General features: G+C 52.0%; 7 protein-coding genes across 7 annotated transcripts; 2 read left to right on the forward strand and 5 right to left on the reverse strand.

The window, feature by feature from the left end:
- Positions 1–17: 17 nt before the first annotated feature.
- On the forward strand, positions 18–1,555 carry GLOTRDRAFT_62839 (peptidase C15, pyroglutamyl peptidase I-like protein). Its single transcript, XM_007869398.1, has 3 exons — positions 18–401; positions 478–1,116; positions 1,176–1,555. The coding sequence occupies exons 1-3, from the start codon at positions 351–353 to the stop codon at positions 1,404–1,406; spliced, it is 921 nt and encodes a 306-aa protein (XP_007867589.1). The 5' UTR covers positions 18–350; the 3' UTR covers positions 1,407–1,555.
- A 2,496-nt stretch (positions 1,556–4,051) lies between these two features.
- Positions 4,052–7,935, forward strand: GLOTRDRAFT_116849 (molybdopterin binding oxidoreductase; the record flags this gene model as incomplete). Its single annotated transcript, XM_007869399.1, has 20 exons — positions 4,052–4,128; positions 4,319–4,402; positions 4,457–4,584; positions 4,662–4,840; positions 4,896–5,034; positions 5,089–5,332; positions 5,433–5,481; positions 5,537–5,638; positions 5,690–5,787; positions 5,846–5,975; positions 6,046–6,066; positions 6,124–6,378; positions 6,440–6,514; positions 6,571–6,614; positions 6,736–6,793; positions 6,852–6,928; positions 6,982–7,111; positions 7,161–7,261; positions 7,316–7,751; positions 7,804–7,935. The coding sequence occupies 20 exons, from the start codon at positions 4,052–4,054 to the stop codon at positions 7,933–7,935; spliced, it is 2,559 nt and encodes an 852-aa protein (XP_007867590.1).
- GLOTRDRAFT_78263 (multidrug resistance-associated ABC transporter) lies at positions 7,643–14,214 on the reverse strand (the record flags this gene model as incomplete). The annotated part of the gene is made up of 35 exons (XM_007869400.1): positions 7,643–7,751; positions 7,804–8,270; positions 8,325–8,439; positions 8,491–8,570; positions 8,623–8,756; positions 8,813–8,950; positions 9,002–9,032; positions 9,091–9,118; positions 9,183–9,412; positions 9,472–9,486; positions 9,538–9,742; positions 9,792–9,835; positions 9,886–10,075; positions 10,130–10,200; positions 10,256–10,350; positions 10,401–10,536; positions 10,588–10,876; positions 10,936–11,172; positions 11,227–11,237; positions 11,289–11,389; positions 11,439–11,542; positions 11,605–11,655; positions 11,716–12,156; positions 12,219–12,287; positions 12,349–12,522; positions 12,586–12,693; positions 12,757–12,786; positions 12,843–12,875; positions 12,931–12,952; positions 13,005–13,138; positions 13,203–13,259; positions 13,324–13,508; positions 13,570–13,929; positions 13,992–14,068; positions 14,138–14,214. The coding sequence occupies 34 exons, from the start codon at positions 14,212–14,214 to the stop codon at positions 8,074–8,076; spliced, it is 4,269 nt and encodes a 1,422-aa protein (XP_007867591.1). The 3' UTR covers positions 7,643–7,751; positions 7,804–8,073.
- Positions 14,215–14,988: 774 nt separating this feature from the next.
- GLOTRDRAFT_62844 (uncharacterized protein) lies at positions 14,989–18,081 on the reverse strand. The gene is made up of 11 exons (XM_007869401.1): positions 17,902–18,081; positions 17,510–17,841; positions 17,247–17,459; positions 17,039–17,189; positions 16,828–16,989; positions 16,640–16,774; positions 16,454–16,586; positions 16,117–16,403; positions 15,861–16,059; positions 15,690–15,803; positions 14,989–15,636 (listed from the first exon to the last, which is right to left on the reverse strand). Exons 1-11 carry the CDS (start codon positions 18,067–18,069, stop codon positions 15,089–15,091), a joined length of 2,442 nt encoding a protein of 813 aa, XP_007867592.1. The 5' UTR covers positions 18,070–18,081; the 3' UTR covers positions 14,989–15,088.
- Positions 18,082–18,319: 238 nt separating this feature from the next.
- Positions 18,320–22,651, reverse strand: GLOTRDRAFT_116852 (uncharacterized protein; the record flags this gene model as incomplete). Its single annotated transcript, XM_007869402.1, has 21 exons — positions 18,320–18,474; positions 18,532–18,559; positions 18,611–18,657; positions 18,706–18,892; positions 18,947–19,016; positions 19,070–19,189; positions 19,243–19,369; positions 19,426–19,485; positions 19,538–19,568; positions 19,620–19,645; positions 19,694–19,739; positions 19,797–20,084; positions 20,138–20,789; positions 20,843–21,280; positions 21,338–21,505; positions 21,677–21,778; positions 21,835–21,902; positions 21,960–21,977; positions 22,032–22,281; positions 22,338–22,396; positions 22,458–22,651. 21 exons carry the CDS (start codon positions 22,649–22,651, stop codon positions 18,436–18,438), a joined length of 3,018 nt encoding a protein of 1,005 aa, XP_007867593.1. The 3' UTR covers positions 18,320–18,435.
- A 317-nt stretch (positions 22,652–22,968) lies between these two features.
- GLOTRDRAFT_111623 (uncharacterized protein) lies at positions 22,969–23,633 on the reverse strand. Its single transcript, XM_007869403.1, has 2 exons — positions 23,436–23,633; positions 22,969–23,366 (listed from the first exon to the last, which is right to left on the reverse strand). Exons 1-2 carry the CDS (start codon positions 23,619–23,621, stop codon positions 23,175–23,177), a joined length of 378 nt encoding a protein of 125 aa, XP_007867594.1. The 5' UTR covers positions 23,622–23,633; the 3' UTR covers positions 22,969–23,174.
- Positions 23,634–24,056: 423 nt separating this feature from the next.
- GLOTRDRAFT_94608 (uncharacterized protein) lies at positions 24,057–25,662 on the reverse strand (the record flags this gene model as incomplete). The annotated part of the gene is made up of 11 exons (XM_007869404.1): positions 24,057–24,225; positions 24,289–24,326; positions 24,456–24,498; positions 24,558–24,573; positions 24,625–24,691; positions 24,819–24,841; positions 24,895–24,961; positions 25,008–25,065; positions 25,164–25,225; positions 25,332–25,454; positions 25,543–25,662. The coding sequence occupies 11 exons, from the start codon at positions 25,660–25,662 to the stop codon at positions 24,057–24,059; spliced, it is 786 nt and encodes a 261-aa protein (XP_007867595.1).
- Between the last annotated feature and the right edge of the window lie 1,869 nt (positions 25,663–27,531).

A 27,531-nucleotide genomic window follows, 5' to 3' on the forward strand; every position in this document is an offset into this window, starting at 1 on the left:
GTCACCCGTATCGAGTCCGCGCCGATATTCGCTCTTCTTACCTGAATACCTGGGAATCTTCGCCCGGCACGTATACAGCGTTTGGGGAAAGCAGAAACCCAAGGCAGCGCAGCAGGCTGAGCAGCGCGGCACCAGGGCGCCCCGTACAAGCATTGCACTGCCTTTTCCACTGCTCTGGGCCTCTTTGCTCCGCACGTCCCCCCTCGAGCCAAACTTTTGCCAAACCTAATATGCTTTTCCGGCACAAAATCTGAAGATAAACTGCTTCCAGTGCACCATTATTGTCGCAGCCATCACGCTTCCCCAGACTCGGTTCGCCAGGCGCTACACCTTTTTCTTCCTTATCCGCCATGGCATCCTTCGACAACAATCCCTACCGCGTCTTGCTGACTGGCTTCGGTGTGAGGTTTAGTTTTCTCCCACTTTCCTTCTCTCCTTGCCAACAGTTCAAAACCTAATGTTTTCAGGTCTGTCTAGCCCTTTGGTCGCTTTCGCGAAAACCCGTCATGGCTCGCAGTCAAACCTCTGCACAACACCGTCATGGAAGCTGACGGGTACGAATATTCTTCACCAATCATCCATGACGACCACAGCGCGATGATCGTCGACGAAGACGGGCCTCGCCCGCGACAAATACACATCACGAGCCTGCTGATACCCATGGAATACGGTGCCGCTCTTGCAATCGTCCCCCCAATCCACGCCACCCCTCCGATGCTCCCGCGACATGGCAACGACAGCCTTCCCTTCATCGCTCCCCCAGAAGACGGGTATGATTTCGTGTTGCATGTCGGCGTAGCCGGGCGGGGACCATTGAGGATGGAGAAAGTGGGGCACAAGCTAGGGTATAGACTAAAGGACGCAACGGGCGCGATGGCGCCAGTGGTCGCGCAGGAGAGTCTTGTGGCGAGAGAGATTACAGAGGCGGAGCGACGGGAGATGGACAGGCTCACTATCCTCAACGACCGGGTAGGCAATCGACCTCCGAGCGAGGTCGTTGATCCGATGGGGCCTTTAAGAGGGTTTGGGAAGGGATATGAGAATTTCGACGATGATTTGTATACCGAGATTGATGTGGAGAAGCTGGTTGTCCATCTGAAGGAGACCGGAATCGAAGTGCGTTGCCGCGTTTCTTCCGCCGGTTACTCTACTAATAATATCCTTTCACACTGCAGCAAGTCTACACGTCTATGGACGCTGGACATTATCTGTGCGACTTCGTGTATTTCTGTTCCTTAGCCGAGTCTCGACGGGGCGCCTCTAATCGCCGCGGTCCGGACCCAGAGATGCAGGACGTTACGAAGGTGCTTGGACTGCAGATACCACCAGTAGGGCAGCCGCTGAGTACGGAGGAGGTTACGGAGGCTATTCGGAGAATCATCCTTTGGGTATGTAGAACAGGGTGAATGTAATACTCAGGTATGGTTCGCATGTATTATCAGCTTTCTATCTCTCGGGCTCTTCGGCGGTGCTTTTCTGGGTCTGCGTATTGCCTGTCCCTTGGTATCCTTACATATCTCATATTGCGATAATTGACACGCACTTTCACTCTCGATTGACACTGATGACGATCTATGAAACCGATGGCAGTGCAATCCTCTATGTGATTTGTGATAGGGGTACACCATCCTCTTGAGGGTCTGCCCTGACGTCGAGTTCGCAATCCAGCTACCTGGAATCGGACAGCCAGACACGGTGGCCAAACTTAAGATCTTTCCTCCCGACTGGACAACTCCTAAAAGATGCTTAACCAACTTGTTATAATCGTCGGCACCGTACATAGGGGTATATGCATTATCGAATCCCTCAGTGCGCCGAAGCACAACACTGGATGCGGAATTACGTCAATAGTCGGGGGTATCATAGACAGAGGACACGTTACTGCTCGTCCTTATCGTTGGTCCACGAATGCGGACTCTGCAATGAAAGTTCGGACTCAGGGTCCCCGGAGCAGATACGTTGTTATCTAGGTCTTGGGTATGAGCGTGGCCTTGAATAATCCGCTGCCAGTCCCGTTTCTCGGAAGGTAAGGCTGCTTGCGGGCCATCTGCGAGCGAGAACTGTAAGCCACGGTGCGGGGGCAGACTCTGAATGCGGTGCTTTCGTCTGAGGCAGTCGGTTCCATCTAGGAAGCTGGTTTCTGGCAAATCTTTGCCGTCGACCTTCTTATGTATGTGTGAATTGACGCTGTCCTAGGATTGCTCGTTGACCATTCCAGTGGCCATTTTGACTGTGCCTTACTATCTTAATACTCGAGATGCCAACCAAGGGAGACTTCAACTAGTTATGTGCGGCGAGTCAGCCAGTGATAACACACCAACACAAAGCAAGTACATACCGAGCATCAGGTCTAGGTGCGGCGGGTGCGCTTGAGAATCCGCGAGGAAGGGTAGACATGACCCTTCTATGGCACAGCTAAGAGGGCGTCAAGAAACTTGACGTGTTCGGTTGACCCTAGACTGCGAGCGAAGTAATTTTCGGAGATCCGTTCAGCGAAAGAGAAAGAGCGTCAAAGGCAGGACATTGGGGATCCGCGGGGCCCGCGCCAACCCATGAACACCTCCAAGTCCACACTGAACCGTGGTTTCGCGATGTCACTATCGACGCGCACTACCAAGAATTCGGGCGGGAATAGAATTAGTGGATTTATACCGGTCGCAAGCTGGATTCCCTAACGGAGGTTCACTCGTACTGTCATTTGCCTGTACACCAATAGAAAAGATAGTTTCTATTAAAGGTGCATTTTCTGGACTCTGCGAAATTGACTGCGCAAGAAGTGGAAGGCGGCCAAGCTCAGGCTGTTCACTGTGCTCATGGCAGTGGAGACTCGAGTAGACTCGAACGAGTTTGTGGCTAATCGACCCGGGTTTTCCGTTCCCACGATGCTCTACACGTTAATCTCCGCGCAAGGCTTCCGGACATGCCAACTATTGGACATCGCTGTCAGCGGGTGCGACGGTTTGCACGAGGACATGTACAAGGTGGAAACGCTAAGCGCTGAACCTGGTGAACCTCGATGGTGGGTCTCCGAATCAGGCTAATGACTTACCAAATGCAGCACAAACGTCATGACTTCGTTCTCATTTCATCCTTCGCTCGATGACACCTAGCTCATGAGCGGGACTTTCCTCACTACTTCACGAATTTCGACATATATAAGCGAGGCACGATTGCTTTTCTCTCTCTCATTCCCCTCCCCACCACCATTCATGTCCGCCGTTGTCCAAGAACGCGCAGGCGGGGCTGACTACAAGCAACGTAAATACAACCTTTGAATATCGCCGCATCCTATTGACTTGGCATAGGCTTCCCCGTTGACTATGCTGGACCAAACGGTCATCCGACCAGTCTACGGTCTACACAGTCCTACCGCCATGCCACGCCTGCGGAGGTCTCGCATGAAGCGCAGTACTACCACACGAATGCTCATGGATTCGCGTCTCAATCAGGCCACCCCCGCCTAGACGGTAGGCGGGCCGGTATCTCTGATGATCCCAGTAGTCGTCACTCTAGAGAAAGTCCTGCCTTTGATCCTCAGGAACAGCATGACAAGGAGGCGAAGATTGCTGGATGTATAGCAAAAGGCGTAGACGAGAACGGTAACAGAAAGATCTGGAACGTCAGAGACGCGAAGGAGGTCTTTGTGAATTATAAGTTCGTTAACGGGGACGGACCTGGCTCTAGACATGCGCTTGCCAGATTCGTCCTGCCTACGGTGAGTTATATGTGTGAGATATCGTCCGTGCTTTTGATTCCTTTTTAGACAGAGAGCGACATTAAAGATTACAAGACTGCAGAGGAGAAAAAGGCTGAGGCAGAGAAAGAGAAGAAAGAGAAAGAGGAGAAAGAAAGGGCGGAAGCGGAGAAGAATGGAGGCCAAGGTAACCTTGATGAATATAATATATTTGCATAACAAGGCAAATTCTGACAGAGGAAAGCAGGGGGTAATACCAATAAGCAAGAGGATGAAATGGACACTAGGGATGACACAGGTCAGTGCAACTGTCACATTGCGCATCCAGCTGATTATAACCATCATGCGAACCCCTCGATGCAGTCGGGCGTGGTACCAAAGGTGAAGGAGACAAAGAAGACCAGGATGAGAAGCACGAGAGCGAACCCAAACCTGTAAGTCGGATAACCTCAGCACATTCCACTAGCCTCACGTGGCTCCGATTTCACTCGTTCAGCGAAACGAGGAGGAGGAGGAATTCATCAAGCACGTTATTGAAGAGCAGGAGCATCTATTCCGGCTCAAGAATTAGTGCCTATCTCGCATTCTGCTCATTTTATGACAGCTGATTCATACTATCTATAGCGATGGGCAATCCCCCGCGCCCACTATCGAGAACAATCTAGAGATGTATATTGCGGAGGACGACCAGTTTATGCCGGAGAACTGGTGAGTCCACTCAGTATCGGAGATAAAGCTGGTGATTGATGTATGCGCACTCAGGATACCTCGATCGCCTGCTCTCATTCGGCTGGCGGGCAAAAGCCCTTTAAATGCGGAGCCGCCGATGAGTGAACTGTTCGGCGCGGGAATGATAACCCCTACAAGACTACATTACGTTCGAAGCCACGGTCAGTTTGCCGACGTCTTTGCACCTTTAGACGACGGTCTCAATAATATTCCTCGTTCCTACAACTGAATGACACAGGTCAAGTCCCGAGATTAACCTGGGAAACACATTTGCTCGACGTATTTTCGCACCCACCCGATATTCTTCCGAACGCCAAGAAATTTTCGATGGATGAATTGGCAAGTATGGATTCTATCTGCCTCCCTGTGAACATCGCCTGCGATAACAACAGGCGAGGTGAATATAACTTGATCAAGGTGACGTTCTCTTTCCAAGAAACGCCTTATCTGGAGATATTGACTGTCCCTGAAGAAAACCAAGGGCTTTAGCTGGGCTGCTGGTGCGACGGCGTGTGCATACTGGAAAGGAGTCCCCCTGAGAGACGTACTGATTGCTTGTGGCGCACCGGAGAGCCCACCTTCGGGAAAGAAATGGTTTGTGCACTACGAAGGTACGTCCTTGCAAAGGCTGTCTTACTCATCGAGACCTTCATGCCGTCCCCCAGGCGCAGATAATTGTTCCAGCGGGCCTTACGCTACCTCTATACCCTTTATCTACGCTATGGACCCGATGAACGACGTGATGCTGGCATATGAGATGAATGGACGAGTACTACACCCTGATCATGGCTATCCACTGCGATCTATCATTCCGGGCTTTGTTGGAGGAAGATTGATCAAGTGGTTGAAGAAGCTCTGGATTAGCGAAGAGGAGAGCACGAATTGGTATCACGTTAGTCGCTTGTCTCTGTGGGCTGCTGCTTGAATACTCACAAAGCCTCTTGAAAGATCTGGGAAAAGTAAGCTACGGATGCTATGCGATGACCTCCGGGGCTGACTCTGGTGTAAGTCGCGTTATGCCCTCTTTTGTGACCGAACAGGATAGTTTGCTCGCAAAGGTGAGCACACTAAGGCGGCATACGACGAATCGCTCCTCAGGGTTTCCTACTCTAGGTGTTCTACCATCACCCTTCGACCGCTTGCTATGAGCAGATCTTAAACAGTGCCATCTGCCGTCCCGCACATGGGGAACAAGTCGCGCTGGACCAGCGGAAGGTAAGTAGCACTGATCAGGTTCATCGGGTGTAAATTGTGACCTCCGGTCAGTACAAGATTCAAGGGTATGCATATGCGGGTGCGGGTGCCGAGATCACTAGAGTAGAAGTGAGTTTAGACGAGGGCAAGACCTGGAAGTACTGTTTTCGGTAGGTGGTTCGGTTAAGACTGGTATGTATTCAACAAACATTGCTCTTTTATCGGCAGTCGGTGGCCGGATGCCCCTTTGCGGCACGGCCGCAAGTTCTGGACATGGTTACACTGGTATTGTGAGGTGAAAGTTGAGGGCCTGATAACTGCGAAGGAGGTTCGCTGCCGCGCATGGGATTCTCAGAAGGTGCGTCTCGATTGAGTCTACTCCGCGATGTCATGGCCACCCACGTGGTATACTCCCTTCGGTTCGACAGAATACACAACCTGTTCACCCTGTGAGTGCCGTCAGTCAGGAATGAACTTGAGGATATTCACGAGAGCGTCCTCTACAGACTTGGAATATCCTGGGTACTTTGAACAACTCTATATATGTTATCAAATCGACTACTGTCAAGGACGACAACGGAATCGCCGTCACCTGGAAGCATCCTGTGGTGCCCGGATCTGACGATGGATGGATGAAACCTTCACCGGAAGAGCAAGTGAAGATAGCTGTCGAAGCTCGGACGTCAGGCGCAGCAGATGGCGATAAGCAATTCACGATTGAGGAGGTGGAGAAACATGCTGCTAGAAACGACTGCTGGATCGTCAGTATCATGTATCGTTTGCTGCTCAATGGAGAATTCTCACAACTATTGCCCCTTCTAGGTGATTAATACAAAGGTTTATGACGTGACCTCCATTCTCAGCTGGCACCCTGGCGGAGCCAATGCTATCATGCCGGCAAGATAATTACGACTTTCAATGCCGGGTAACCTTTGTCTCAGGCTCTTCCGCAGCATGCCGGCAAATGCCATACCGAAACTACCCTCGAATATGCCAGGTAATTGCTTCCCTGATGATTCATATGGTACTGGCTGAAGACTCCACCAGTATCCATAGACTACGCAAATAAGTGAGTACCGCATATGCTAGTTGGGATATTTGCGATAAACATGCTGCAGGAAACGGGACGAGTGCTACATTGGCGTTCTGACAAAGAAGGGCGTCGAGCTAATGAGGGTAAGCTATTTCGCGGATTTTATTCCAACGGCGGGTTAACGTGATCCGCTTCGTCCAGGAAGACGCCAAACGCGCCACGGAAGCTCGCAGCAAAGAATCCAAGGAGAGAGACGAGTATGCCCTGAAGAAACATAGGCGCGTTGCGACCTATCCTTGGTACCCTGAGGAAACTGATCTGAGATCGGTAGTTGGTGCCCTGTGACTTTAGTCAAAAGGTCGGAGCTGTCGCACGATACCAGGCGCTACACCTTTTACCTTCCTGCAGGTGAGGGTATGAAGAAGAAAGTAGGCATACCCATAGGAAATCACATTGGCATGGTAAGCATTTGGCGGCAATGTCGACATGTCCTGACTGAAAGGATCACAGGGTGTACATTTCAGGGATAGGATGGTGACCCGCCCGTATACTCCCACAAGGCCCGTCCTAGCTTCTGAAGACGACGGAACTTTCGATTTGGTAGTGAAATCGTGAGCAGTCCCTGTAGTGCGCTTAGAACGTGTGCGGCTAACATTTGGTTCCAGATACTTCCCTGACGAAGAAGGCAAATTTCCGCCCGGAGGAACAATTGGTAACTACCTGGACTGCTTGAAGGAGGGCGAACAGATAGACGCGAAAGGGCCCATGGGAGAGGTTGTCTACCTTGGGAGTGGCAAATTCACTTCTGATGGCGAAGAGCACCGGTTCAGCAAGATCAACCTCCTCGCTGGAGGGTCCGGTATCACCCCTCACTATCAACTCATACATGCTATTGTCCTTGATGATTCTGACGATACGAAGTTGAAGCTGGTGTACTGCAACAATTCTGAGGATGACATACTCCTGTTCGAAGAGCTCAATGATCTGGCAGAGCGCAGTCAAGGACAATTCGAGATCTGGCATATTCTCAGTCATCCGAAAGACGAAGAAGACTGGAAGAAGACTGGAGGTACTGGTCAGTTCGACGAAGGTGTCATGAAGGTGAGTACGCCGGTCTTTACAACTACGCTAATCTTACCAATAGCATGAATAGGAGAGAATGTTCGAGCCATCCGATGACTCTTGTGTCTTCGTCTGTGGTCCCCCAGGCTTAGTGGAGAAATCCGGTAAACCCAGTCTGGAGAAATGGGGATTCAAGGACGGGAAATCGATGTTTGGATGGTAGACTGCGACAGTAGCCTCTCTAGAAACTAACAAAGTTACAAGAGCACTATTAATCCATTAGTAGTAGTACAGTGTAATGTGTCTACCTTCCTCAGATCTCATCCATTACATACGAAGCAATCGTGAAAGTAGGAGCTGGTCATGATGTTACTGATGGAGCCTTTGAGGGGACAGAACTCGATAGCCCCGTCCTAATGCGAAGAATATCCTGTCGTGATATTCCGGCCTCGTCGCAGAGCGATCGGAAAATAGAGTGCTCTTGGTCAAATAGATTCAGAGGGGTATCGAATTCTGCCGTCTTTCCCGAGTCCATCACCAAAATACGGTCATAATACACTGCAGAAAGCTATCAGAGGAGACATAGAGGAGCACCAGCATGCACACGCTTACCTATTGTGTTCAGTCGGTGTGCAATGCACAACAGGGTCGAAGTTGAAAATTCGGTCTGGATTGTCCTCTGGATCTTCGCATCAGTCTCTACGTCGACACTGCTTGTAGCTTCATCCTGAACAGAGATGTAAGCCCAAAGATGGAAGCAGACAGTCACGCCACCCACCAGGACAATGATTCGACTATTCTTCACGAGCGCCCGGCAAAGAGCCAGGAGCTGTTTCTCTCCTGCACTAAAGTTGCTACCTATTTTGCCCAGTCGACACCAAAACCAATGCTCTTGAGGGTGCAGACGCACCTTCATCATTCACCGGAGAATCCAGACTAAACTTAGCCTCAGCAGCGGGATCTGATGACCCGTCTTGCGGTAGAAGCCAGGCTCGCCGTAGAGCAGATATCAATTCCGCATCTGTACGAGTGTTTTCTGGGTCCCTATAGGCACATGGTTAGGGCGCAAGGTACCCAGCGAAAAGGTCCGAGGCTCTCACAGGTTCTCCCTCAAAGTTCCCAAGAACAGTGTGCAGTCTTGCGGAACCAGAGCAAGGCGGGACCGTAACGTAGCCAGACCAATCTCGCGGATGTTACGGCCGTCAATCTCTATTTTCCCGCCCTGTAGCTCGACCATCCTGGGACAACGAGGTCAGAAAGCCGTGGACGCTGTAGACAATCACGCTTACCTGAACAGAGCCTGGAGCAGCGAACTTTTTCCTGGAGTTGGGTGAATTAGGTTGCATGACCTGAAAGCAAGAGGAACCACCAAGTTTACCTGCGCCAGTTCTGCCAACAATCCCAATCTGTAAGCCGACGAAACAATCGGTAAGCACGGATCTGAGGTACGGGTGACAGTGGCGGACCAACCTTCTCTCCTGGCTCGACGTCAAAGCTGATATCTTTGAGCACAAGAGGCAGTCCCGGTCGATAAGATAACTCCACATTCTTGAACGATACTGCCCCCTTCTCAGGCCAAGTTGGAGGCGGGTCATTGGGTGTCTGGGTCTCGCCTTCTGGTGGCAGCTCAGTGTAAACTAAGATACGTTCTACGGCGTTCATGTTCTGCTCGTTCTGAGCATAGGTTGATACCATCTGCGCTGGTGGAATTTAAGAATGAGGTCGCGGTCAGACCATTGGCCCAAACTGCTATACGTACACAGCGTCTGAGTAACTGGATTTTCCATAAGCGGGAATCACTGGCTTGCAAAGGACGAACGCTTACTGGCGAGGGAATAAGACAATACCACTCCAGTCTTGGAGGGATCGACGGTGTTTCTGAATCCAGCTGCGAAGAGGCCAATTCCCAGAATTAAGATATTCCCGAAAAAGTCCAGACGGACGCCCAGCCACCGCTGGATGGCCACCGTCATGTAATAAGCTCGATTCTCCAAGTCGAGGCCGTCGTCTGCGCTTTTAACGAAGCGGTCCTGCAGGACTTGAGAAAGCCATAGGATTGCACGGTCGTGGACCACTCACCTGTACTCTATATGCCCGCACCGTTGATATGCCGGTCAACGATTCTGCAACTCATGAGTGATAGGAACACAGACAGATGTCTCGATCAGCGCACCATTGTACGAAGCGTAGAGAGCCGATCGCATTAGTGAGTCTAGCCGCTTGGTTTCAACAGACGTCCTGCGGTAGTATACCGCCGCGATATAGTACAGAATACTCAGGGGTACGAAAATTATGCCGAGGTATGGGAAGGTGTAAAACACAAGCACCACCGTCCCAATTACATTGGAAAATGTTATCAAAAACTGCATTCACAGTGAGACGTCATGAAGATTGAATTTCAGGACCACTGGCCTTACCTGCGTTGCGGTCATGGCTACTTCGGTATCTACCGTGTCCTGATCTTTGGACAAACGGGATATGATTCTTCCTGAACGGATGCGTCAGATCTTACGCTTGGCAAGAGCATCCGACGCCTCGCTCACCCATTGGAGTGGTGTCGAAAAACGAGACAGGAGAGCCCAAAACAGCCCTGAGTGCTGCTTTGAACATGCCCAGACCAGCGGACAACGCTGCCAAACTGCCTGGATCGTCAGCACCCAAACCTGGCACCCCACGCACCCGGCTTACCTTAGAGAGACACTCATGCCGAACGTGAAGATCGCTTGCGCAATTCCCAGGGCGGCATAAACGCCCATGTATGAGCCTTGGGTGAACCCGTGTATACTCTGCGCCGTCCAGAAACCCAGGAAGAGGTTGTTCGAAACTATATGGAGGGTGAATAACGCCGATGGAGTTCAGCATGGGCGTCTCTTACCAGAAGCGCCCTGCATTAACACGAGCATAGCTAAGATAAAGGGGGCCCAAATCAAGCCACCGGCGTAGCGTAGGTATTTGGTATAAGTGGTGAGTGTCACCGCGCCAGTTTGCCTTTCCTCCTCCTGCATCAGAGCCGCTTGGGATGCGTCGCTCTTGGCTTTAACGGTGGACTTCTGGTAAATGTCTTTCTTCACCGTTTCGCCTTCTGCCGCTTCAGCATGCTCTGCATTCTGATTGCCGTACTCGTCCATAAGGTGAGAGAAGACGTCGCCGTCTGCCATCAGATCCTAGTGTTAAGGATGTTGCCTCTCAATATGTGTCGCAAGATTTTAAGGGAGCATCATACCTTGAACGTCCCCTGCTCTCGGATAACGCCATTGTCCATGACGTAGATGTAGTCGGTCTTGTCGAGAACGTGCAGCGCGTGGGTAACAAGTACACGCGTGGTGTTAGCCAAAGGTCCGTTGAGGAGGCAGTTGTCGAGGATGGACTTCCCGACCCAGGCATCCACGGCACTGAGGGAGTCATCCAAAAGTACGATATCTGTCTGCGCATAAGCAGCGCGGGCAAGCGAGACCCGAGCCTGGCGAAACAACGGTGAGTCTGTAGTAGACACGATGGCTGTAGGTCTTCATACCTTTTGTCCACCTACACAAGGGATATCAGCTTATGCTCCGCCCATAAAGGGCACAGACTCACCGCTCAGATTGATCCCTTTCTCACCGATCTCAGTGTGCTCCCTGTGCGGCAGCAGGTCCAGATCATGCTCCAAACAGCATGCCTTCACGACCTCACGAAACCTGCCGAACAATTATTTCACTGGCCACAAAGTACCGTGACGGGACTTACCTCTCCTCATCGTACTCTTGTCCAAAGAGGATATTCTCCTTCAAGGTAGCGTTCATGATCCAAGGCGTCTGCGGGACATAGGCCACCGATCCACCGAAAAGAACCTGTGAACGTGCCGGCCATGGACGATGAGTAGGTAATAGGCTCGAATTGGGAAGTTCCGCACCTCTCCATTTGTTTTCCTCATTTCACCAACCATAGCCTGCAAGAGCGAACTCTACTCATAGTGGATTGGTGAAATCGTCAGCTCCAAAACCTTGGCAGAGGAAATGCTAACCTTCCCAGACCCAACGGTGCCAACAATCGCCACGAAGCTTCCCTTCGGTATCTTCAGATCTACATCCCGGAGCTCGAACGGCTTCTCGTCCTCTTTCTTCTTCTCCTCATTCTTCCCTTCCTCACCTGTAGCAGTCGTCGGCAACACCTCCTTGTTCTTTTTCTTTTCTTTCTTGTTCTTTTCCTTCTTCTCCTTCCCGCCCTTACCCTTACCCTTACCCAACCCGGCCCCGAACTTCCCATCCTTCCCCGCTAGGGACGCCGCGACCTCCCACGCGAAGCTGCCCTTCACCCGCACAGCGTCCTTGCTCCCCTCGTCGACCGCGTACGGGTCCTCGAGCTCCTCGGCGGTGAGGAACGTCCCGATCCGCCCGAGCGCGACGACCGCGTCTGCCGTGCCTGCAAACACGAGCGGCAAGAAGGCCAGCGGCGTGCGGATGATCTGGGATAGCAGGACGTTAGCTGCGGTAGCGACGATGAAAAGCGCGAGAACTAGAGACGTACGTTGAACAGCTGCAGCGCGGAGAATATGATCGCCACATTGAGCGAGTGTCCGCTCAACGCGTACGTGATCTACCAAAATTCGCGTAGTTAGCCACCCGTAATGCCATCCCCGACATTACAGACCACTCACAAAAGACAGGATCGCAGCGAGGATCGGCGTGAACACCATATTCGCGATCATCACCGCGCGCGCGACCGCGACCTTGCGGATCGTCCGGACCTCCGCCGTGCGCAGCTCGCCGAGCTGGTGCGCGTAGAACGCCTCCCACGCGTAGAACTTGATCAGCCGGATGCCCTGCAGGACCTACTTCCCGAGTCAGTGCTCAATGCTAATGTGGATGCGGTGGGGGGGGGGGGGGCGACAAACCTCGTTAGTGAGCCGCACGCGCTTGTCGGTGATCTTGACGCCCTTCTTGCGCTGCTTGAACATGATCGTGACGAATATGGCGTTGAGGGGGATGCTGAAGATCAGGACCTGTGTACATGCCCGATCGCGGGGTCAAGTTATGTACTTGGAGTTGGTACTGGAGTGACCTACGCCCAGCCCGACTAGGGCGGAATAGCCGAGCTAAATGGGACAGAAGACGTTAATACCAGTGCTAGCTCGAATGAGGTATCACTCACCGTGCCAATTAACAAGCCGATCCCTATGGCGAGCTAAATTGACGGGCATTATTCAGACGTGTCTCAATGAGAGCCAGTTGAATTATACCTGTATAGGAGACGTCCAGAGTCTACCAACAGCGTTAACACCTACGGCTCGGTACAAAACGAAAGTACGCTTACACATGTGCCATGCTCCCGACGCGGTCGAGCCGCGTCGTGTCAGTGCTGATCATGGTGGTGATCTGCCCGACGCTGTGCTGCGTGCGTGCGCGGCCGGAAAGGCGCAGAGACTTGCGGAAAATCAGGCCAATAGTCTGTGAGAACAATAGGGGTCCGCTCAGTTCTCGGAATGTTAAATAGGCGCATATAATCACTTACCGCTGTCCGGACGAGGACACCAGTAGTCATCGTGCGTATATAGTAGTGGTTCGACATCTGGCAAAGCCAACGGGGTTACTATGGCTCGCGATGGTGAAGTCAATATCCGAGTACTCCTTACCAAACTGCTCGCTTCCTGCATGACAAAAATCGCGACGGCGAGCCCCATGCCGTACCCGATCCCGCGGACATGGTCCAGCCCGTATGCCGCGCGTTCGGCGGGAGGAATGTGGTATGCGGCGTACGCATCGGCGAGGTACGCGAGCAGGAGCTTCGTGACGAGGGGGGTGGTCGTGTTGAGGGTATCTGTGGTGGGGAGATGTGAGTAATGAGGCAAACGAGATCGGCGCGTGATCTGGGGACGCACCGGAGAAGAGCTTGAGGATACCGCCGCTCCAAAAGCGCCAGAAGAACGTCGTGTTGAGGGCTTTGAGGAGGCTCTGGTCGTATTTCTTCTCCTTTCCCTTCCCTTTCGCACCGCGTTTGCCTGTCGCCTTTTTATCCCGGGATTCCTCTTCGCCTTCCTTTACCTCCCCCTTCTCCACATCCTTCTCAGGGTCGGTTAGGGACGTCTCCTTTGCCAACCCGGTGTCATTTGCATCAGTGGTAGATTTTGCAGGCCGGATGTGTGGGGGACGTTTCTCGGGAGCACATCGGGCATAGAAGTTGACTTCCAGCTCCTTGGACAAGTTGGCGGTGAGTTTATCATCGGGCAACTGCCATAAATCTACATTCCGCAAGAATGTTTCATATCCAAACGCGACGGACCACGCAGTCGTGAATACGCACCCTCCTTCTGCAGCGGCCTTGTGAATCCAACGGAAAGCAAGGGGGTCAACCACTCGAACGTGAGCTTGGATAGCAGGCTGCGCCAAGAAGGAGTGAGCGATCGCCAAGAAGGGCATGGCGAGGCGGAAGCATTGGACGTCACTTACGGGGCACGTTCTTCTGGGCATACCGTCTGGCCTCCGAACGCAGGCGGCTTCGGTGGCGGGTGCCATGGATTATGCATGATTAAAGATGCAAATCAACGCCGACGGACAAGAGTTATAACAGCTCTTGTTTCTGCGCCAAAGAGCTCCGACGGATGGCTCCAGCGAACAAGAAACCGACGGGTGAGTCAGAGCCAGCGGGAGTAAGCCGGTGAATAAAAGGGACTTCGGCTGGGATGTCGCAGCAACGCATTACGCACGCTGCCGGCGAGCAGCCACGTATGGACTGAATTGTCGCCACCGCAAAAGCTCCGCATGCAGTCTCATGCACGGCTCGGACAGAATGCATCCTGGATGCTGTGCTGCCTTGACTCACAATCTCAGATCCAGCCAATCAGAGGTCGTGGATTTCTTGATACGGCAACGTGAGAAATGACCGGAAGTACCGGCGGCGCTTACGCGTCCGGGCACAGTCAAGGACAGACATCAGGCCACATCTGCGTAGGCCGGGTCATACATGAGCTTGTTACCTGTCCAAGCGGCAGCAACTTGCAATACAGTCGTTCAGAAAGTCTATTTGCATCATCGTCCAGGCCTAAACGCTTCCTGTGATCACAGAATGACGAGCATATGGTCGCCTGGATACCACATCCACAGTCCACGCATAACATCGGACTATGCAAAATCGGCTCGTTCAATTATTCGAATGGTCTGACTTTTGGAGAGCCCGCGAACCCACAGTATGTAAATACCGAGACCATTGGCATGAACTTCGCCCGTAGTCTGCGCGACAGTTTTCCGCGAGAACCGCGACGCAGAGAGTAGATGCAGCCCCTACCGAAACCATCAGAGCTGCTGCAAAGGGTCGCGGCCTGAATTCGCGTGAAGCCACCATCACCCGTATTTGGCAATGGCACTGCCATAAATGGTAATCAAATGTCGGTAGATCGACAACTACCAGTGAGCCTGTCCCGAATCCTCCAGCCCCGCCGTAAACAGTCTTGACCTCTCGCCTGCTCCATCCTCGCTTTCAGTTTCGCTCCCTTCTTCTTCTTCATCATCCTCCGCTCCCTCTTCTGCGCTTTCTCCGGGCTCTTCCGCTTGCCCCACTTCCTCCCCATTCTCTTCTTCTTCCTCCCCGCTCTCCTCTTCGTTATCCTCCTCCTCCTCGTTCTCATCTCCGTCATCATCTTCCTCCTCCTCGTCTTCCGCATAAAACTTCTCCAAGTCATCCAAATCCACAAACCTCCCGCCCCCCGTCTTCGGCATCGACCCAGCCGGCGACGCACCCCCCGTCGGCGTCAGCACCACCGGCGACGCCGCCACGCTCCTCGCAGCACTGCTCGAGATGTGCGGCACCGCCGGCGCCTGCGGCATGTCGTCCTCCGTGTCCCGCAGGGACGGCTCCGTGCCCTGCTCGAGCCAGTCAGGGAGGAGCGTGTCGGACAGCGAGGATCTGTTCGTGATGGCCGAGAGCGTCCCGATGGGTGTCGAGTCATCGACTTTAGTAGAGAATGTGAGCTCGGTTGGAGAATAGTGCATGGAGGATACGCACCCCCGGCGAAATCACCTTCTTGCCCGACCTCCTTCCCCTCGAACAGGACAAGCCTGACTTGCTCCCTCCTCAACACGACCCCTCCTCTATCCTCCATAACATCTCCCTCTTCACCTACCCCATTCCTTAGCACCAGACCTGTAAGTACACCAACTGAACCCTGCGACTCACCAGCACCCTTCATCAAACCCGGCACCACCCCTCCCAGGAGCGCCGAGAGCATCCTCGCGCGGTCCCGCACATCGAAGTTCATATCGTACCTCGCCAGCGAGAACACGTACTGCGCGAGCATCTTCAACGTCGCGTGTGCGGGGCACAGCACGAGCAGCTTGCTCGCCAGCGTCAGCGTCTGCAGCTTCACCAACGGCGACTACGAGAATCCAGCCGCGCGATCAGCGCCAGACTAGCGACCTAGACTACTGCTCACCTCGCCCACGAATCCCTTCACTGCCTTCCTCAACACGTCCGGCGCCCACCGCGCGATCCCCTCCAGCCCATCTCCCTCCCCCTTCTGACTATCGTCCGCAGCATACTGGCCCACTAGCCAGATCACACACGCACGGGCCTGTGGATGCTTGATATCGTCTATCCGGTATGCTAACGTGCTAATGATGGAATTCGACGCAGTACCGATGGTGAACGCGGGGAATTTGGATTGTGACTGCGATTGCACGAGAGATTTGAGGACCAGGACAGCTGTGGACACTTGGACGTCTGGTGGGGTGCGTGAGTTGGTGCAAATAGAGAGTAGTCAGGGCGCGTACCGTGTTTAGAGCGGATGAAGTTCAGGAGCGCAGTTAGACATTGCTGCGTGCAGTCCGGCTCCAACCTTGCCACCCTCCCTATAGCCCGTATTGAATGACCGACAAGCGTATCGTCCGTGTCGTTCGCATAATCCTATAGCCACGCTCAGCGACCGGTGGGACGCAGTACATGGAGCAAGAGCTCACGATAAACTCGCGCAGAAGGGCCTGGTGGTTCTCATGATTCAGGATGGTGAGTAGGACTTTGGCCTTTAGCTCTTTCGCCTGGGCGATATCGTCAGAACGGACAAGAAACCGCGGATAATAGGCAGAGAAAAGCCTCTGTCGAACAATGCTTCAATATAGGCTCCCTGGGTGGATAAGCTGCGACGTACGGGGGCGCGACGCGCGATGACGAGGATATAGACCAGGACCACCCGCTCGACCTCCTTGGAAACCGTTAGCAGGCGTAACAGCGGCTGAACTATCGTGGAAAGGGAGGAGGACGACGGGGATGGGGAGAGATAGTAGAACACTCGCGTTACTGCGAGTACCACCTGTGACACGGTTAGGTAACGACACGCGTGGCCAGGATAAATCGCATACAGCAGGGTTGCGCGAATGAAGCAGCGGCTCTGAACAAGCGATGAGAAGCTGGAGGTCTGGATCGACATCGACTGACTCCTCTCCCGTCTCATTTCCGCTCTTGTCGAGGGTCTTCATGATTGTGGGTCGAGCCAGCATGCTTCGAGCATAACTGATGAAACGAGGTCAGGATTACTTTGTCAAGAGCAGAGATCAAGAGGTGCCGCACCGGATGAGCAAGTTTGTCATCTCCACCTGACCCCATTCGTCCATATCTACTAGAGTGCGACATAGTCTCCTGTAATGAGGATGAAGGAGGTCCAGCCGTGTTGGGCAGACAGCTTGGAACGCTACAGCTGTAGCACCCAGCGATAGTGGGGAACGGTCACGCAGGAGGGTAGTAAGGACTTGGATTAGTGAGGGGAGGTGGGAAGCGTCGAGGCTATGACCATTTATAAACGGCGGTCCGTCAATAATGGCAATACAACATACCTGTAGCACTTCGGTACCGCGAACGCCGCTGCCTTCCGTACATATGGGCTCACATCGCTTGCGCACTTCCGGATGCCCATGACAACTATGCCCCCAATCATGCCCACCTTGATGCCACTAAGCACGCGGAGAGCCATAGCTCTTATAAGAGGGTTGGGATCTGTCAGGTCCTTCTGGAAGGTGTTGATTGAGAGCAGAGCAAGGTCGGGCTCTTGGGAGGAATACCGCAGGAGGTAGATGTACACCAGCTTGCGGATTTCAAGGTTCTGCGTGGACACATTCTTCACAACAGAAGGGAAGTACTCTGGCACTGGGCGGCCCTTGGATATCATCTAGAACGCCATACCAGTCATTGCCGTAAATCGCGAGCGCTCCGCAGCGAACGTACGCACGGCAACCAACCTCTTCATGGCGTCTAGCTTCTCCCTGTCACTGTTTGACTCTAGTTGTTTCCGTATGTTCTTCAGTTTATCCTCGGTACTGTCAAAGTAAGAAAGGCCCGGGGATTTCGCAATGGCGAGATCGCGAGTGTGCTCGGAGAACGTCTCCTGCAAGCGCATACCCAGTCGGGAGGCATTTTCGGTGATAGCATTCAGATTAAGACCAGACATGGCCAGGACAGTGGAGACGAAGCTCCGGGGGGTGATCCAGGGTATCAGTGGGGAGAGTATACAGGTAATTACGCGGACCGGGACTAGGGCCACATTAAACCTAACCTTAACATTCAGCTTCTGACTAAGCGAGGTGTTGTGGAGGATGCCATTGGCTCCACGGCGTTTCTTATAGATCGGCAGTAAGACTGACTGACCACCCGGGTCGCATAGTGAATGAATACTAGTAATTCTGCAGGTGTCGTACAAACAGTAACAGGACGAAAGGAAAGAAAAGGATGATACATGCACAGCGAGCACGACATCTGTTCCCTCTCATACAACGGCTCCTACAGGAATTTTGTAATACAGAGGCTTGCAGCAACAGCGTCAGAAAGGGTTCTAAGACTCGACTCGGAAGAAAAAACGTACCGTATTGAATACATGGTAGAAATGCCCCCTGATTGACTCGATCAACAGGCTGCCCGCACTTGGGTTGAATTCCACATACCTTACACCGCCTTCCCTCTCATTCCCATAGTATTCCATAGGGAACCACTAGATGTTGTTAGTGAACAGGATCCTGATTAGGCGAGCATAACTTACGTGATCCTCTGGGAGATCTTCCTTCCACGATCGAAGGTACCTTGCAATCTCACTATCGTCTGTGACTCCATGCCCGTATTTCGGAACGACAAATTGCCCGATCTGCAGCTCGGTGTCCGTAATAGTGCTACGTGATACTCGGGCGTACGCGGTACGATAGAGGCCTCTATAGAATATATATTCGCACCTGGGGGAGAGGGCTTGTGAAAAGCAAGAACAGATAATGTATGGAAGAACGTACCAGCGGTCCGAGTCAAGACTATCGATATCGTGCACCCTGCCGTCCGATACGAGGATCTCATACGGATTCGCTGCAATGAGCAATGAGTGAGGTGATGGTGGCACGCATGCGGCATTTACTCACGACGTTGGGCATGAGGATGAGTCACGACGTATCCAAGGAAGATCACTGGCTGCGGGTACGTTTTGGCCATTATTCGGGCGAGCTCCTGACTCTGTAGTTCCCGATCCAGTGGGTCCTCCTCTGCATGGAAGAGGATTAGGCAAGCAACGAGCGAGTGAAGTCTGTATTCGAACCTTGTCCATTATGCGCCACTACAACCGTCACAGGAGTCCCGTGCATATCTAGTACGGCTTCAATTGCCGGGGCTAGTTCACCGTGAGGCGATGGCAGCAGATGATGCGTGGAATTGATGATTGGGAACTGCATTGGAGATCGCCATGACGCCACCAAATCATCGGGACGGATAGTTAACCCACCTTGGACAGTAGCACGGCCCCCCAGGTATGTTGGTTGGGACCAGGGCCTATGTCTACATACTTTTACCACATGTAAGCCCTACCGCGCAAGCACCGCGAGGCGAGGACTCACATAGCCCAGGTCTTCCGTGATGACTCGCGTTCTATATGCTCGTCAGCGTCATCACTCCTGTTTGGACTCTGTACCGACTTACAGATCGCGATTACCAAAGACGATGCGCTACAGAATATCAGGGCGCACTATGCCAACATGTGGTCATCGACTTACATGTAGATCAGTCTCAAGGAGTCCCACAACGTCAAGCTCCATATCTCTATATAATAGCGCAGTCAGTGTCTTCGCGATCAGCAAAAAAGTACAGGAGACACGCCTTATGAGATCTCTCATCCGCCTTTGGCTGTCCCGGCCTTCATTGTCAATACCAAAATGTACAGTCCATATTCCGGCCCGGACGATACGGGGACCAGGCCTATGAGGAGCTGGGCTTGACGTAGGATAGCGATACACGGTGACGAGAAGAGATGCCACAGATGCGAGAGCTAGGAAGCTGCGAATACAGAGAGCTGACGATCCAGGAAGCGAGGGGGAAATGTCGAGCGTGCTTCTCCTGGGCCAGCTGAAAGCAAAAGCAATAGCAGCCATTTGCGCGATGAGAACCCTACATACATAGTCAGAACATCCGATGGCGGCAATCAGAAACGGATCCCTTACAAATCCGTGCGCTCCCTCAAATAGACGCCACCTGGGACAAACGCATAGGCAACAGTCCATACGTTGGCGAGGTCCAAGAGACAGACAACGAGCCAAGCCGTGAAGTACGTGCGCCCCACTTTGCCAGTCGAGGCCGCGCTGCTTATAACATGGGGGAAGACAGACATGAGGAATATTGCGAGGTTCAACCCTCCGATATACCCAAACCAGTCCTTACAGCTGTACACCACGTATGCGCTGCCAGCGCCATATAAGAACCACAGAGGATGGGTTAGAAGGGCAGCAGCCTCAGCAGAAGAAGAGGAGGAGGAGAGTAGCACAGGTAGCAAAAGTCCCAGAGATTGTGCTAGAAGGGTGAGACAGCCATGCACGTTCGGGATGGGTCCTTTGATAGGGTATCCTGTCCAAGACCAGGCGATCAACGTACTGGATTCCGCCAGCAGCTGATGAACGGTGAACAGAAGGCCGCCGAGGGCTATTGACTGGGGCAGCCATGTCTTCGAAGACGAGATAGCAGCTCTGGGAACCGTCGCTGTGGCTCCAGCATTCCTGTTGTTATCGGACCTGGTATATAGTTCATACAATGCGAGGAGAGCCAGCAGTATACCGGTCTTGTTATAACCACCGGATGCAGCGTCGACGAATGGCCAGACTGTCGAAAAATTAGCAGAGCCAAATATAGGTTGGAGATGGCGATGACATTACCTGGGTTGTTGGAATGATTGGCATGCTTCGAAAAGGATGACAGGATGAGTCCGATGCCAGTAACTGGAATAGCACTTAGAAGAGATATCAACAAGATAGCACGAACTCTCTCACGAATTCCATTATACCACGAACGGTGGCCATCGGCCCAGTCAACTGCCTGCCTGATGCTAAGAGCCATGTTCGCAAAGGCGACGGCGAATAATCGTGAAAAGGGACTAGGTAGAGCATATGCGAGTAGGCCAACAAGCGACAGAGAATGGAGCACCATCTTTCCATCGTGAGTCCGTGCCCAGGCACGGAACGGGGATATTCCAAGGAGGCCAGTAGCAAGTACCGAGATCAAAGCAATTTCATGACCTGCAATGCTCAGTTCCCAGACAGAGAAGTAAAATAGCGTGGGTGCAAGGGATGTGTATATGGACCAGAACAAATATGCTATGATTTTGGGGCTAAGTTGCACGGTTATTGCAGGATATGATGTCGGTTGCTTACAAAGATAGACATCTGACAGGAAGGCAGCCACCAGTCGCCACTCCGTAGGGAGTGCGAGCCGTAGTCTCTTGTCTTCTATCACTGTTGACGCAGCATCAGGTGCAGTAGACTTCTCGTCAGCTTTAGGATTCGCTGATGATACTTGGGTATCTGACACGATCTGAGATTCTGTTTTGGAACCAGATCTGTATCACTCGTTGTCAAAATACTCATGCAAGTCTATGCATGCGGCTGTACATTTTATCACTTCCTCCTTCGCTGTCCAAGAGTGAGACAAATGCAATCTATCGACGAACCTAAGATGTTAGCCAGAGGGAGCTATCGTCTCCAAATGTCCACTTGCCTGTAAGTTGGCAGCTTTGAAGTCTAATTCGGCAACGGAGTCGTAGAGAATATCCAAAATAATAAGTCCCCATTCGAAGAAGCTATATCGGGTATAAGCTGCGCAAGAGTTCTTCAGATCCAATCGCCTATTACGTGATGCGATGAAGACTCACCTCCTGGTACTCGATTTACCTTATGTTGAATGAAGAAGTATATCATTGGGATCATGGACAAGAAGAATCTGTGTTGAGGTTTAACATAGAGCTAAAGACCCGAGGATGCGTAACTGTTCACGCACGCGGCGGCAAAACGTTGCCTAACCAGAGTATCGATTAGGGTAATCTGCGGCAGGAGGATATTTGCAGCGTACCTCTTCTTCCTAGCTTCGCTGTTCGCGACAGGAGTACATGCTATACCTCCGAACATCCACGGTAAGTTGCATACAATGTAAGTGATCATGAGCACGTCATGCGCGTCATGGTCGTCAGTCGAGGTAATGTACACCCAACCACCACACGATAGCGTTCGGATGATACCGGAAACAAATACAACAGTTGGTAGGGATGATTGTGCAGAACGTGTCAGATAGTACTGCAAGAATACAAGGGCGAAGCGGGGTCCTATAGCATCCAAGTTCAAGCCTGTTTTGTTATGCCACGAGGATAACCACACTCACCAGAGTTCATGGCTATCATGATCTGGAAGATATTTCTTTCAGGGTACCAATCTCCGATACTGCGCGTAAGATATTATGGATTGAACTGCAGGAATAGTGGTGGATGAACGTCTTGCTCACGTAGCCGATACAGATGGAAACCACTCCTCAGGATATCCAGCCACACCATTCTTGACTATCTTCTTATAGTGAAGCAGACAACCCAGTAAGAGTGCCGTTAGAAAGGTCGTGAGGGCCAAATAGGTGTGGACTACGGCTATCCGGGACGCGTCGAATGTTAGCCGAGCGCGTCTTCGATCGCTTTGTGCATCCATGACGCGCAACTCAACCACTACGGACGGTTGCTTACTCAGGAGGTGGTGTACTCTTCAGCGGGACGCGTCGACGGTGTTGACATGGACAGCCAGAATGCTGCGACTCGGCTGCGTCTGAGACGGTCGGGTGTCAGTGGCGATTAGGGCGGTCTGTGACTTCCGACTATGTACGTCATCTATCGCGTCTTTTCAAATGAACTGGGCGGTCGCGTCCACCGGCTAACAGCAATGGCCCCCGCTATGTAGGCAAAGGCTCGATATATGGCAATGAGAGTGAATACCTAAATGAGGCGGCATTGATACTTTTGAACAATTCGCTGCCATTCAACTGATCCGAGGTTAATTCAATCAACAGCCCTCCTGGCTCGCTGTATACATGTGCAGATATAGGTCGTACGTGAACCAGATGAGCATCACTCTCTAAAGAAGTAAGATTGCTATGTAGGCGATTGACCTGTTCGAGGCAGCGTGGTACCGATGTAAACGGTGCCGTCCACGGAAGCCAGAGTGGGTTTGTCGCTAATCATCTTGGACCAAAACCCATTCCTCTCTTAAACCATCTTTCCCAGTCGGAGCCTAACAATCGCAGTCTTTGGGTAAGCTCGCTCAGGGTTGCTACTTCTTCCAAACCCCTCAGATTCGCCGGAATATGGGCTGCTGCATCTGAAGCGACATGATCCTTGACTTCTACTCGGGCCTGTTGCCATCGCATACTCTTAGAATCGATGAAGACAATGACGGATCAATCATTGATAGGGAGGCACTGAGCACTGAAGATCCACACCTTGACCTTTTTGAGATATTCATCTACGTCGCTTTCCTCTCCTTGACAAACGAGCACAGCGGGTTTGCCAAGCTTCAGGTATCCTCTCAGGCTATGCTCCACCGTCAATTGATGCAGAGAACGTATTTTTGCCCTGTTCGAGATATGGTGAAAGAACAAGACAGCGCGCAGATCTGCGGGAGGCATCCCGAGGGAGGCTTGAGGTCAGACGGTGTACACTGTGCAAGCCAGGCGTATAGCAGAAGCCCAAGGACATAGATGACAAGCCTAACGCATGACGTTTCACAGACTCAGTCGGGACTGCAGCAGCAATGAGAAACAGTGAAGCTGCAACAGTGCAAGAGCACGCGTGCAGATTCGTGATTCCATTCTCCCACGGGGCTTCGCTACGATATTCGCCGGCATGGGCATGAGCTTCACTGTAGTTCCCACTCTTCGTCAGGCTGCGTGTTTGAAGGGCATCGACCACGGGAGCATCGTATAGGTCATCCTTGTCGATGTGTATATATCGTACAAATAAATCTAATACCTCCAACCCCGGAATTACATCGAAATTGTCTTTGTGCCCGTAGTTTATATCGGATTCATGTTCGCGTCTATACGATTAGATGAGCCTGGTGATTAACTGATGGGCGCAGCATAATAGTTACCCTGACTTCCCGGCCCGCTAATGGTACGACCCGACGAGCTCAAATTAGTCAGAGGAATATCCTGTGTTCCAAGGTAGCTCCGAGACTCCACGTAACGGTAAAGATTGAGAATGAGCCTTGACATCATTGTGACAGAGATCCTGAAATATGGGCAACAGTAAACGGGACTATGACGGAGAAAAATATCTATGGATGCCACACACGTATTGGCGAAGATTGAGAGCGCGCCCTTCAGGAGCGGCTGAACAGGACGAAGCGTAAGCTCAGAATCTAGCATGCATGGTAGGAACCTACTTGTCCAAACTGGATGGTGTGAAAACGGCATGAGGACTCGCGAGGAACTACACAAATGCATAGTAGACGAGCTCACGTAATACGTCAGAATATTTGCCGCGTTTGCCAGGACCATACATCTGGGATGAGCCATTGATACATATGTTTATAAAAGAAATGCCGTGAGAAGAAAACTTACCCATAGTACAGCGCACCTACGTAAAGTGGGACTATGAGATGACTCGCGCTCCAGGAATTTCGCTCACCATCACGCAGAAAGAGCATTCCTATCCCCCACCAGTGCTTCAATCCTTCAACTTGCGGCGGCCGCATCTTCCAAGTCCGGATCACAGTCAGCGTGAAGATTAGGGAGTCGAACGCGAAGCAAGCTTCCCATGCTGCCGCAAGATCTATGACCTCGTTGAGCACTAGGAGGTTGTGCGCACTGCTTTATACTTACAGAATTCCCTTGATCTTGATCAGCTTGGGTGACAAATTATGATTGAATCAGCATACGAATGACCAGGATAAATTACATGACAACCAGGCACGTCGGTATCCACCATCGTCCTTCCCTGGAGGGTGAAGCCCTGACCGAAAGGACTACACTCAGCCAAGACTACATTATCATACTGTTAGGAGTACTCACTATTGCTCCCGAAATCGCCAGAATGCCAGCTACAATGAGAGTGGCCAATATGCATCGACTGCGGTTATATATCACGTAGACCCGTACTACCATGAGCACTAGTAACCAGGTGAGTATTGACTGACAGCGAAGATGGATGAACGACTTTGCCCATACCTCCAATGAATATCTGGCTTATCAAGAGGGCGATCTCGTACTCCCATTCGAACGCGGTGCATCTATCCGGGTGCAGCGTCAGTGAATGACACGGGATTGACTTCCATTCCTCACATCTAAGAGCTGTATCTTGAGAAGCTCCGCTGTGTAAGCAGGAGTACAACATACCCGGGACGGAAAATTGGCAAAAGACTCATAAATTACGAGGGCATTGGATATTGCACCGAAGTACCGATTGAGTATGAAGGATATCTTGCCAAGCGTCCAAGGCCTCCTCCAGATATACGAAATCTCGTCGCCCGACGTCAAGATATGATCATAATAAAGCACGGCTACATGGTGTCAAAGGAGAATAGTTCAATAAAGGTAGACTTCATACCTGCAGCCATAAGAGTGAGGTAGTCATGTAGCCTGCTAGCCGCGTATTATGTATATTAGGCTGGCATGTAGGTATCAAAAGAGGAGGTACTCGCAGCGTAGGGAAGTCTTCTTCGGTCATAGTTCAGACCGGTGGCCCGTGGGGGTGAAGCAGTTAGAAGGCACCCCTTAGTTGCCAGTTATACAACTAGAGCTGTGGGTAGGTGATGCATGAAGCTTACATAGACTATAGGCCATAGGCGGGCCAGAAAGCCTTCGGACTATTTGGAGTTCCGCGACGGATCTACCATGATCATCAAGAGCTACTCGGTACGTGCAGGCCGCCTCCTTGATACGTTTGAACATCCAGACTGCGTAATGTGATTTATTATGACCGTACATGGGCCTGATGAGAGCCGGTTAAAACATGTTCGGCAGGGTGCACAGGTTGTTGTTTAGTGACCCATCGATCTCTGCGTACGAGGAATAGCCTTGGTGACGGTTTGCTCGCTCGCACCGCGGATCTTTTGGTGGACATCCCAGTCACACGACCACTAAAGAAAGCCTCTAGGGTGCTTCCGGGGCGTCGATTGTACCTGACCTTGTACCAGGTAGATAATCGGTTCAACGGTGCACGTTCATCGAATGGAAGCCTCCCACTTGCACGAGGGTTATAGAAAGATTGAGCCTCTCCAAGCGGGAAGTGTAAGATACTCTCAGGCAACTTGAAGTACGTTCAAGTTGTAGGGGCGTCCGGCACACGTTACGCCCAGGACACGTCAGGGACGAAGCTTAGATATGATCGGCACATCGGTCAGTGGCGCAAGACAGATGCGGTATAGACCTACTAGTACGCTACCCTTACCGTCCTGTAGAATAGAATGAACAGAGACCCTTTCCCAGACCGTGTATTGATGAGGAGCAGGTGGAAAGTGGCCACTGCGCGAAGCGCTCCTAAGCAGGCCGATGTCACGCTTCGCTTCGGAGTCCTAGTCTCGTCCCCAGACGTTATAGAGAGGATCGGATCTCTCCGTTCGAAGTTCCAAAATCTTGTACGAGATCCTCTCTATAACGTCTGGTGCACTTCGACCGAGAGCTATTACTTCCTGTCACAGCGTGACAAAAAGCGGGACCGTGACCAGGTGTGACCTATGACGGAAGTAATAGCTCACGATCGAAGTGCACCAGACGTTATAAGTGCTGCTCAATTCTTATTTCGTTCGTCCGTTCGTCTGTTCGTTCGATTGAGCGCGTCCAAAAGAGTGAGGAAGCAATGATGGCCGGCGATTCGGGACCACGGTCATGTGATGTGTTCTCCGTTGGTGGCCGGCACATTTATTTCCTGAGGCTTTTTCGAGATATATGCACAAGCATGATAAGAGCCCCAATTGGGTCAATACTCAGCCTGGGCACCCGGTCCATACATCTCAGAATTGCTATGAGGAGAATAATGTGGCATGTGATCTACGTCGACGGATTTCGTCCACATAACTAGCCACGGAAATTCTCGATGCCTTGCCGCGACCGGTGAGCACATCACATGACCGTGGTCCCGGATCGCCGGCCATCATTGCTTCCTCACTCTTTTGGACGCGCTCAGACGAACGGACGAACGGACGAACGAAATAAGAATTGAGCAGCACTATAAGGCGTGCTCAATTCTACAATTCGGCCGTTCGCTCGAGCAATCGTTCGCGCTTTCGTTCGCGCCAGGAATAGCTCAAGAAGTGATGCGGGAGATGGCCGAATAATCATGTGACTTTCTCCTCCGCGCTGGTTTGGCTCGCTCAAGCTCTCTGTGTAAGTAACCCAAATACAATATATGGTTAGGAATGTACTACTGGGCCTGCGCCGTAGGATGGGGATTAAAGTAATGATGACAGGCACTAAACGTCTGTTCTGTTACTATGTTACCACCATGTAATGAGCTTATTGCCAGTGAATAGGAGACGTTGCAAAACTTTGAAGTTCGAGCCGCTCGAGGGAGCAGACGCTCGGCTCCCTTCGGCCA

The sequence above is a fragment of the Gloeophyllum trabeum genome (assembly GCF_000344685.1).
Source record: "Gloeophyllum trabeum ATCC 11539 unplaced genomic scaffold GLOTRscaffold_00009, whole genome shotgun sequence".
In the NCBI taxonomy this organism is placed as follows: Eukaryota; Fungi; Basidiomycota; class Agaricomycetes; order Gloeophyllales; family Gloeophyllaceae; genus Gloeophyllum; species Gloeophyllum trabeum.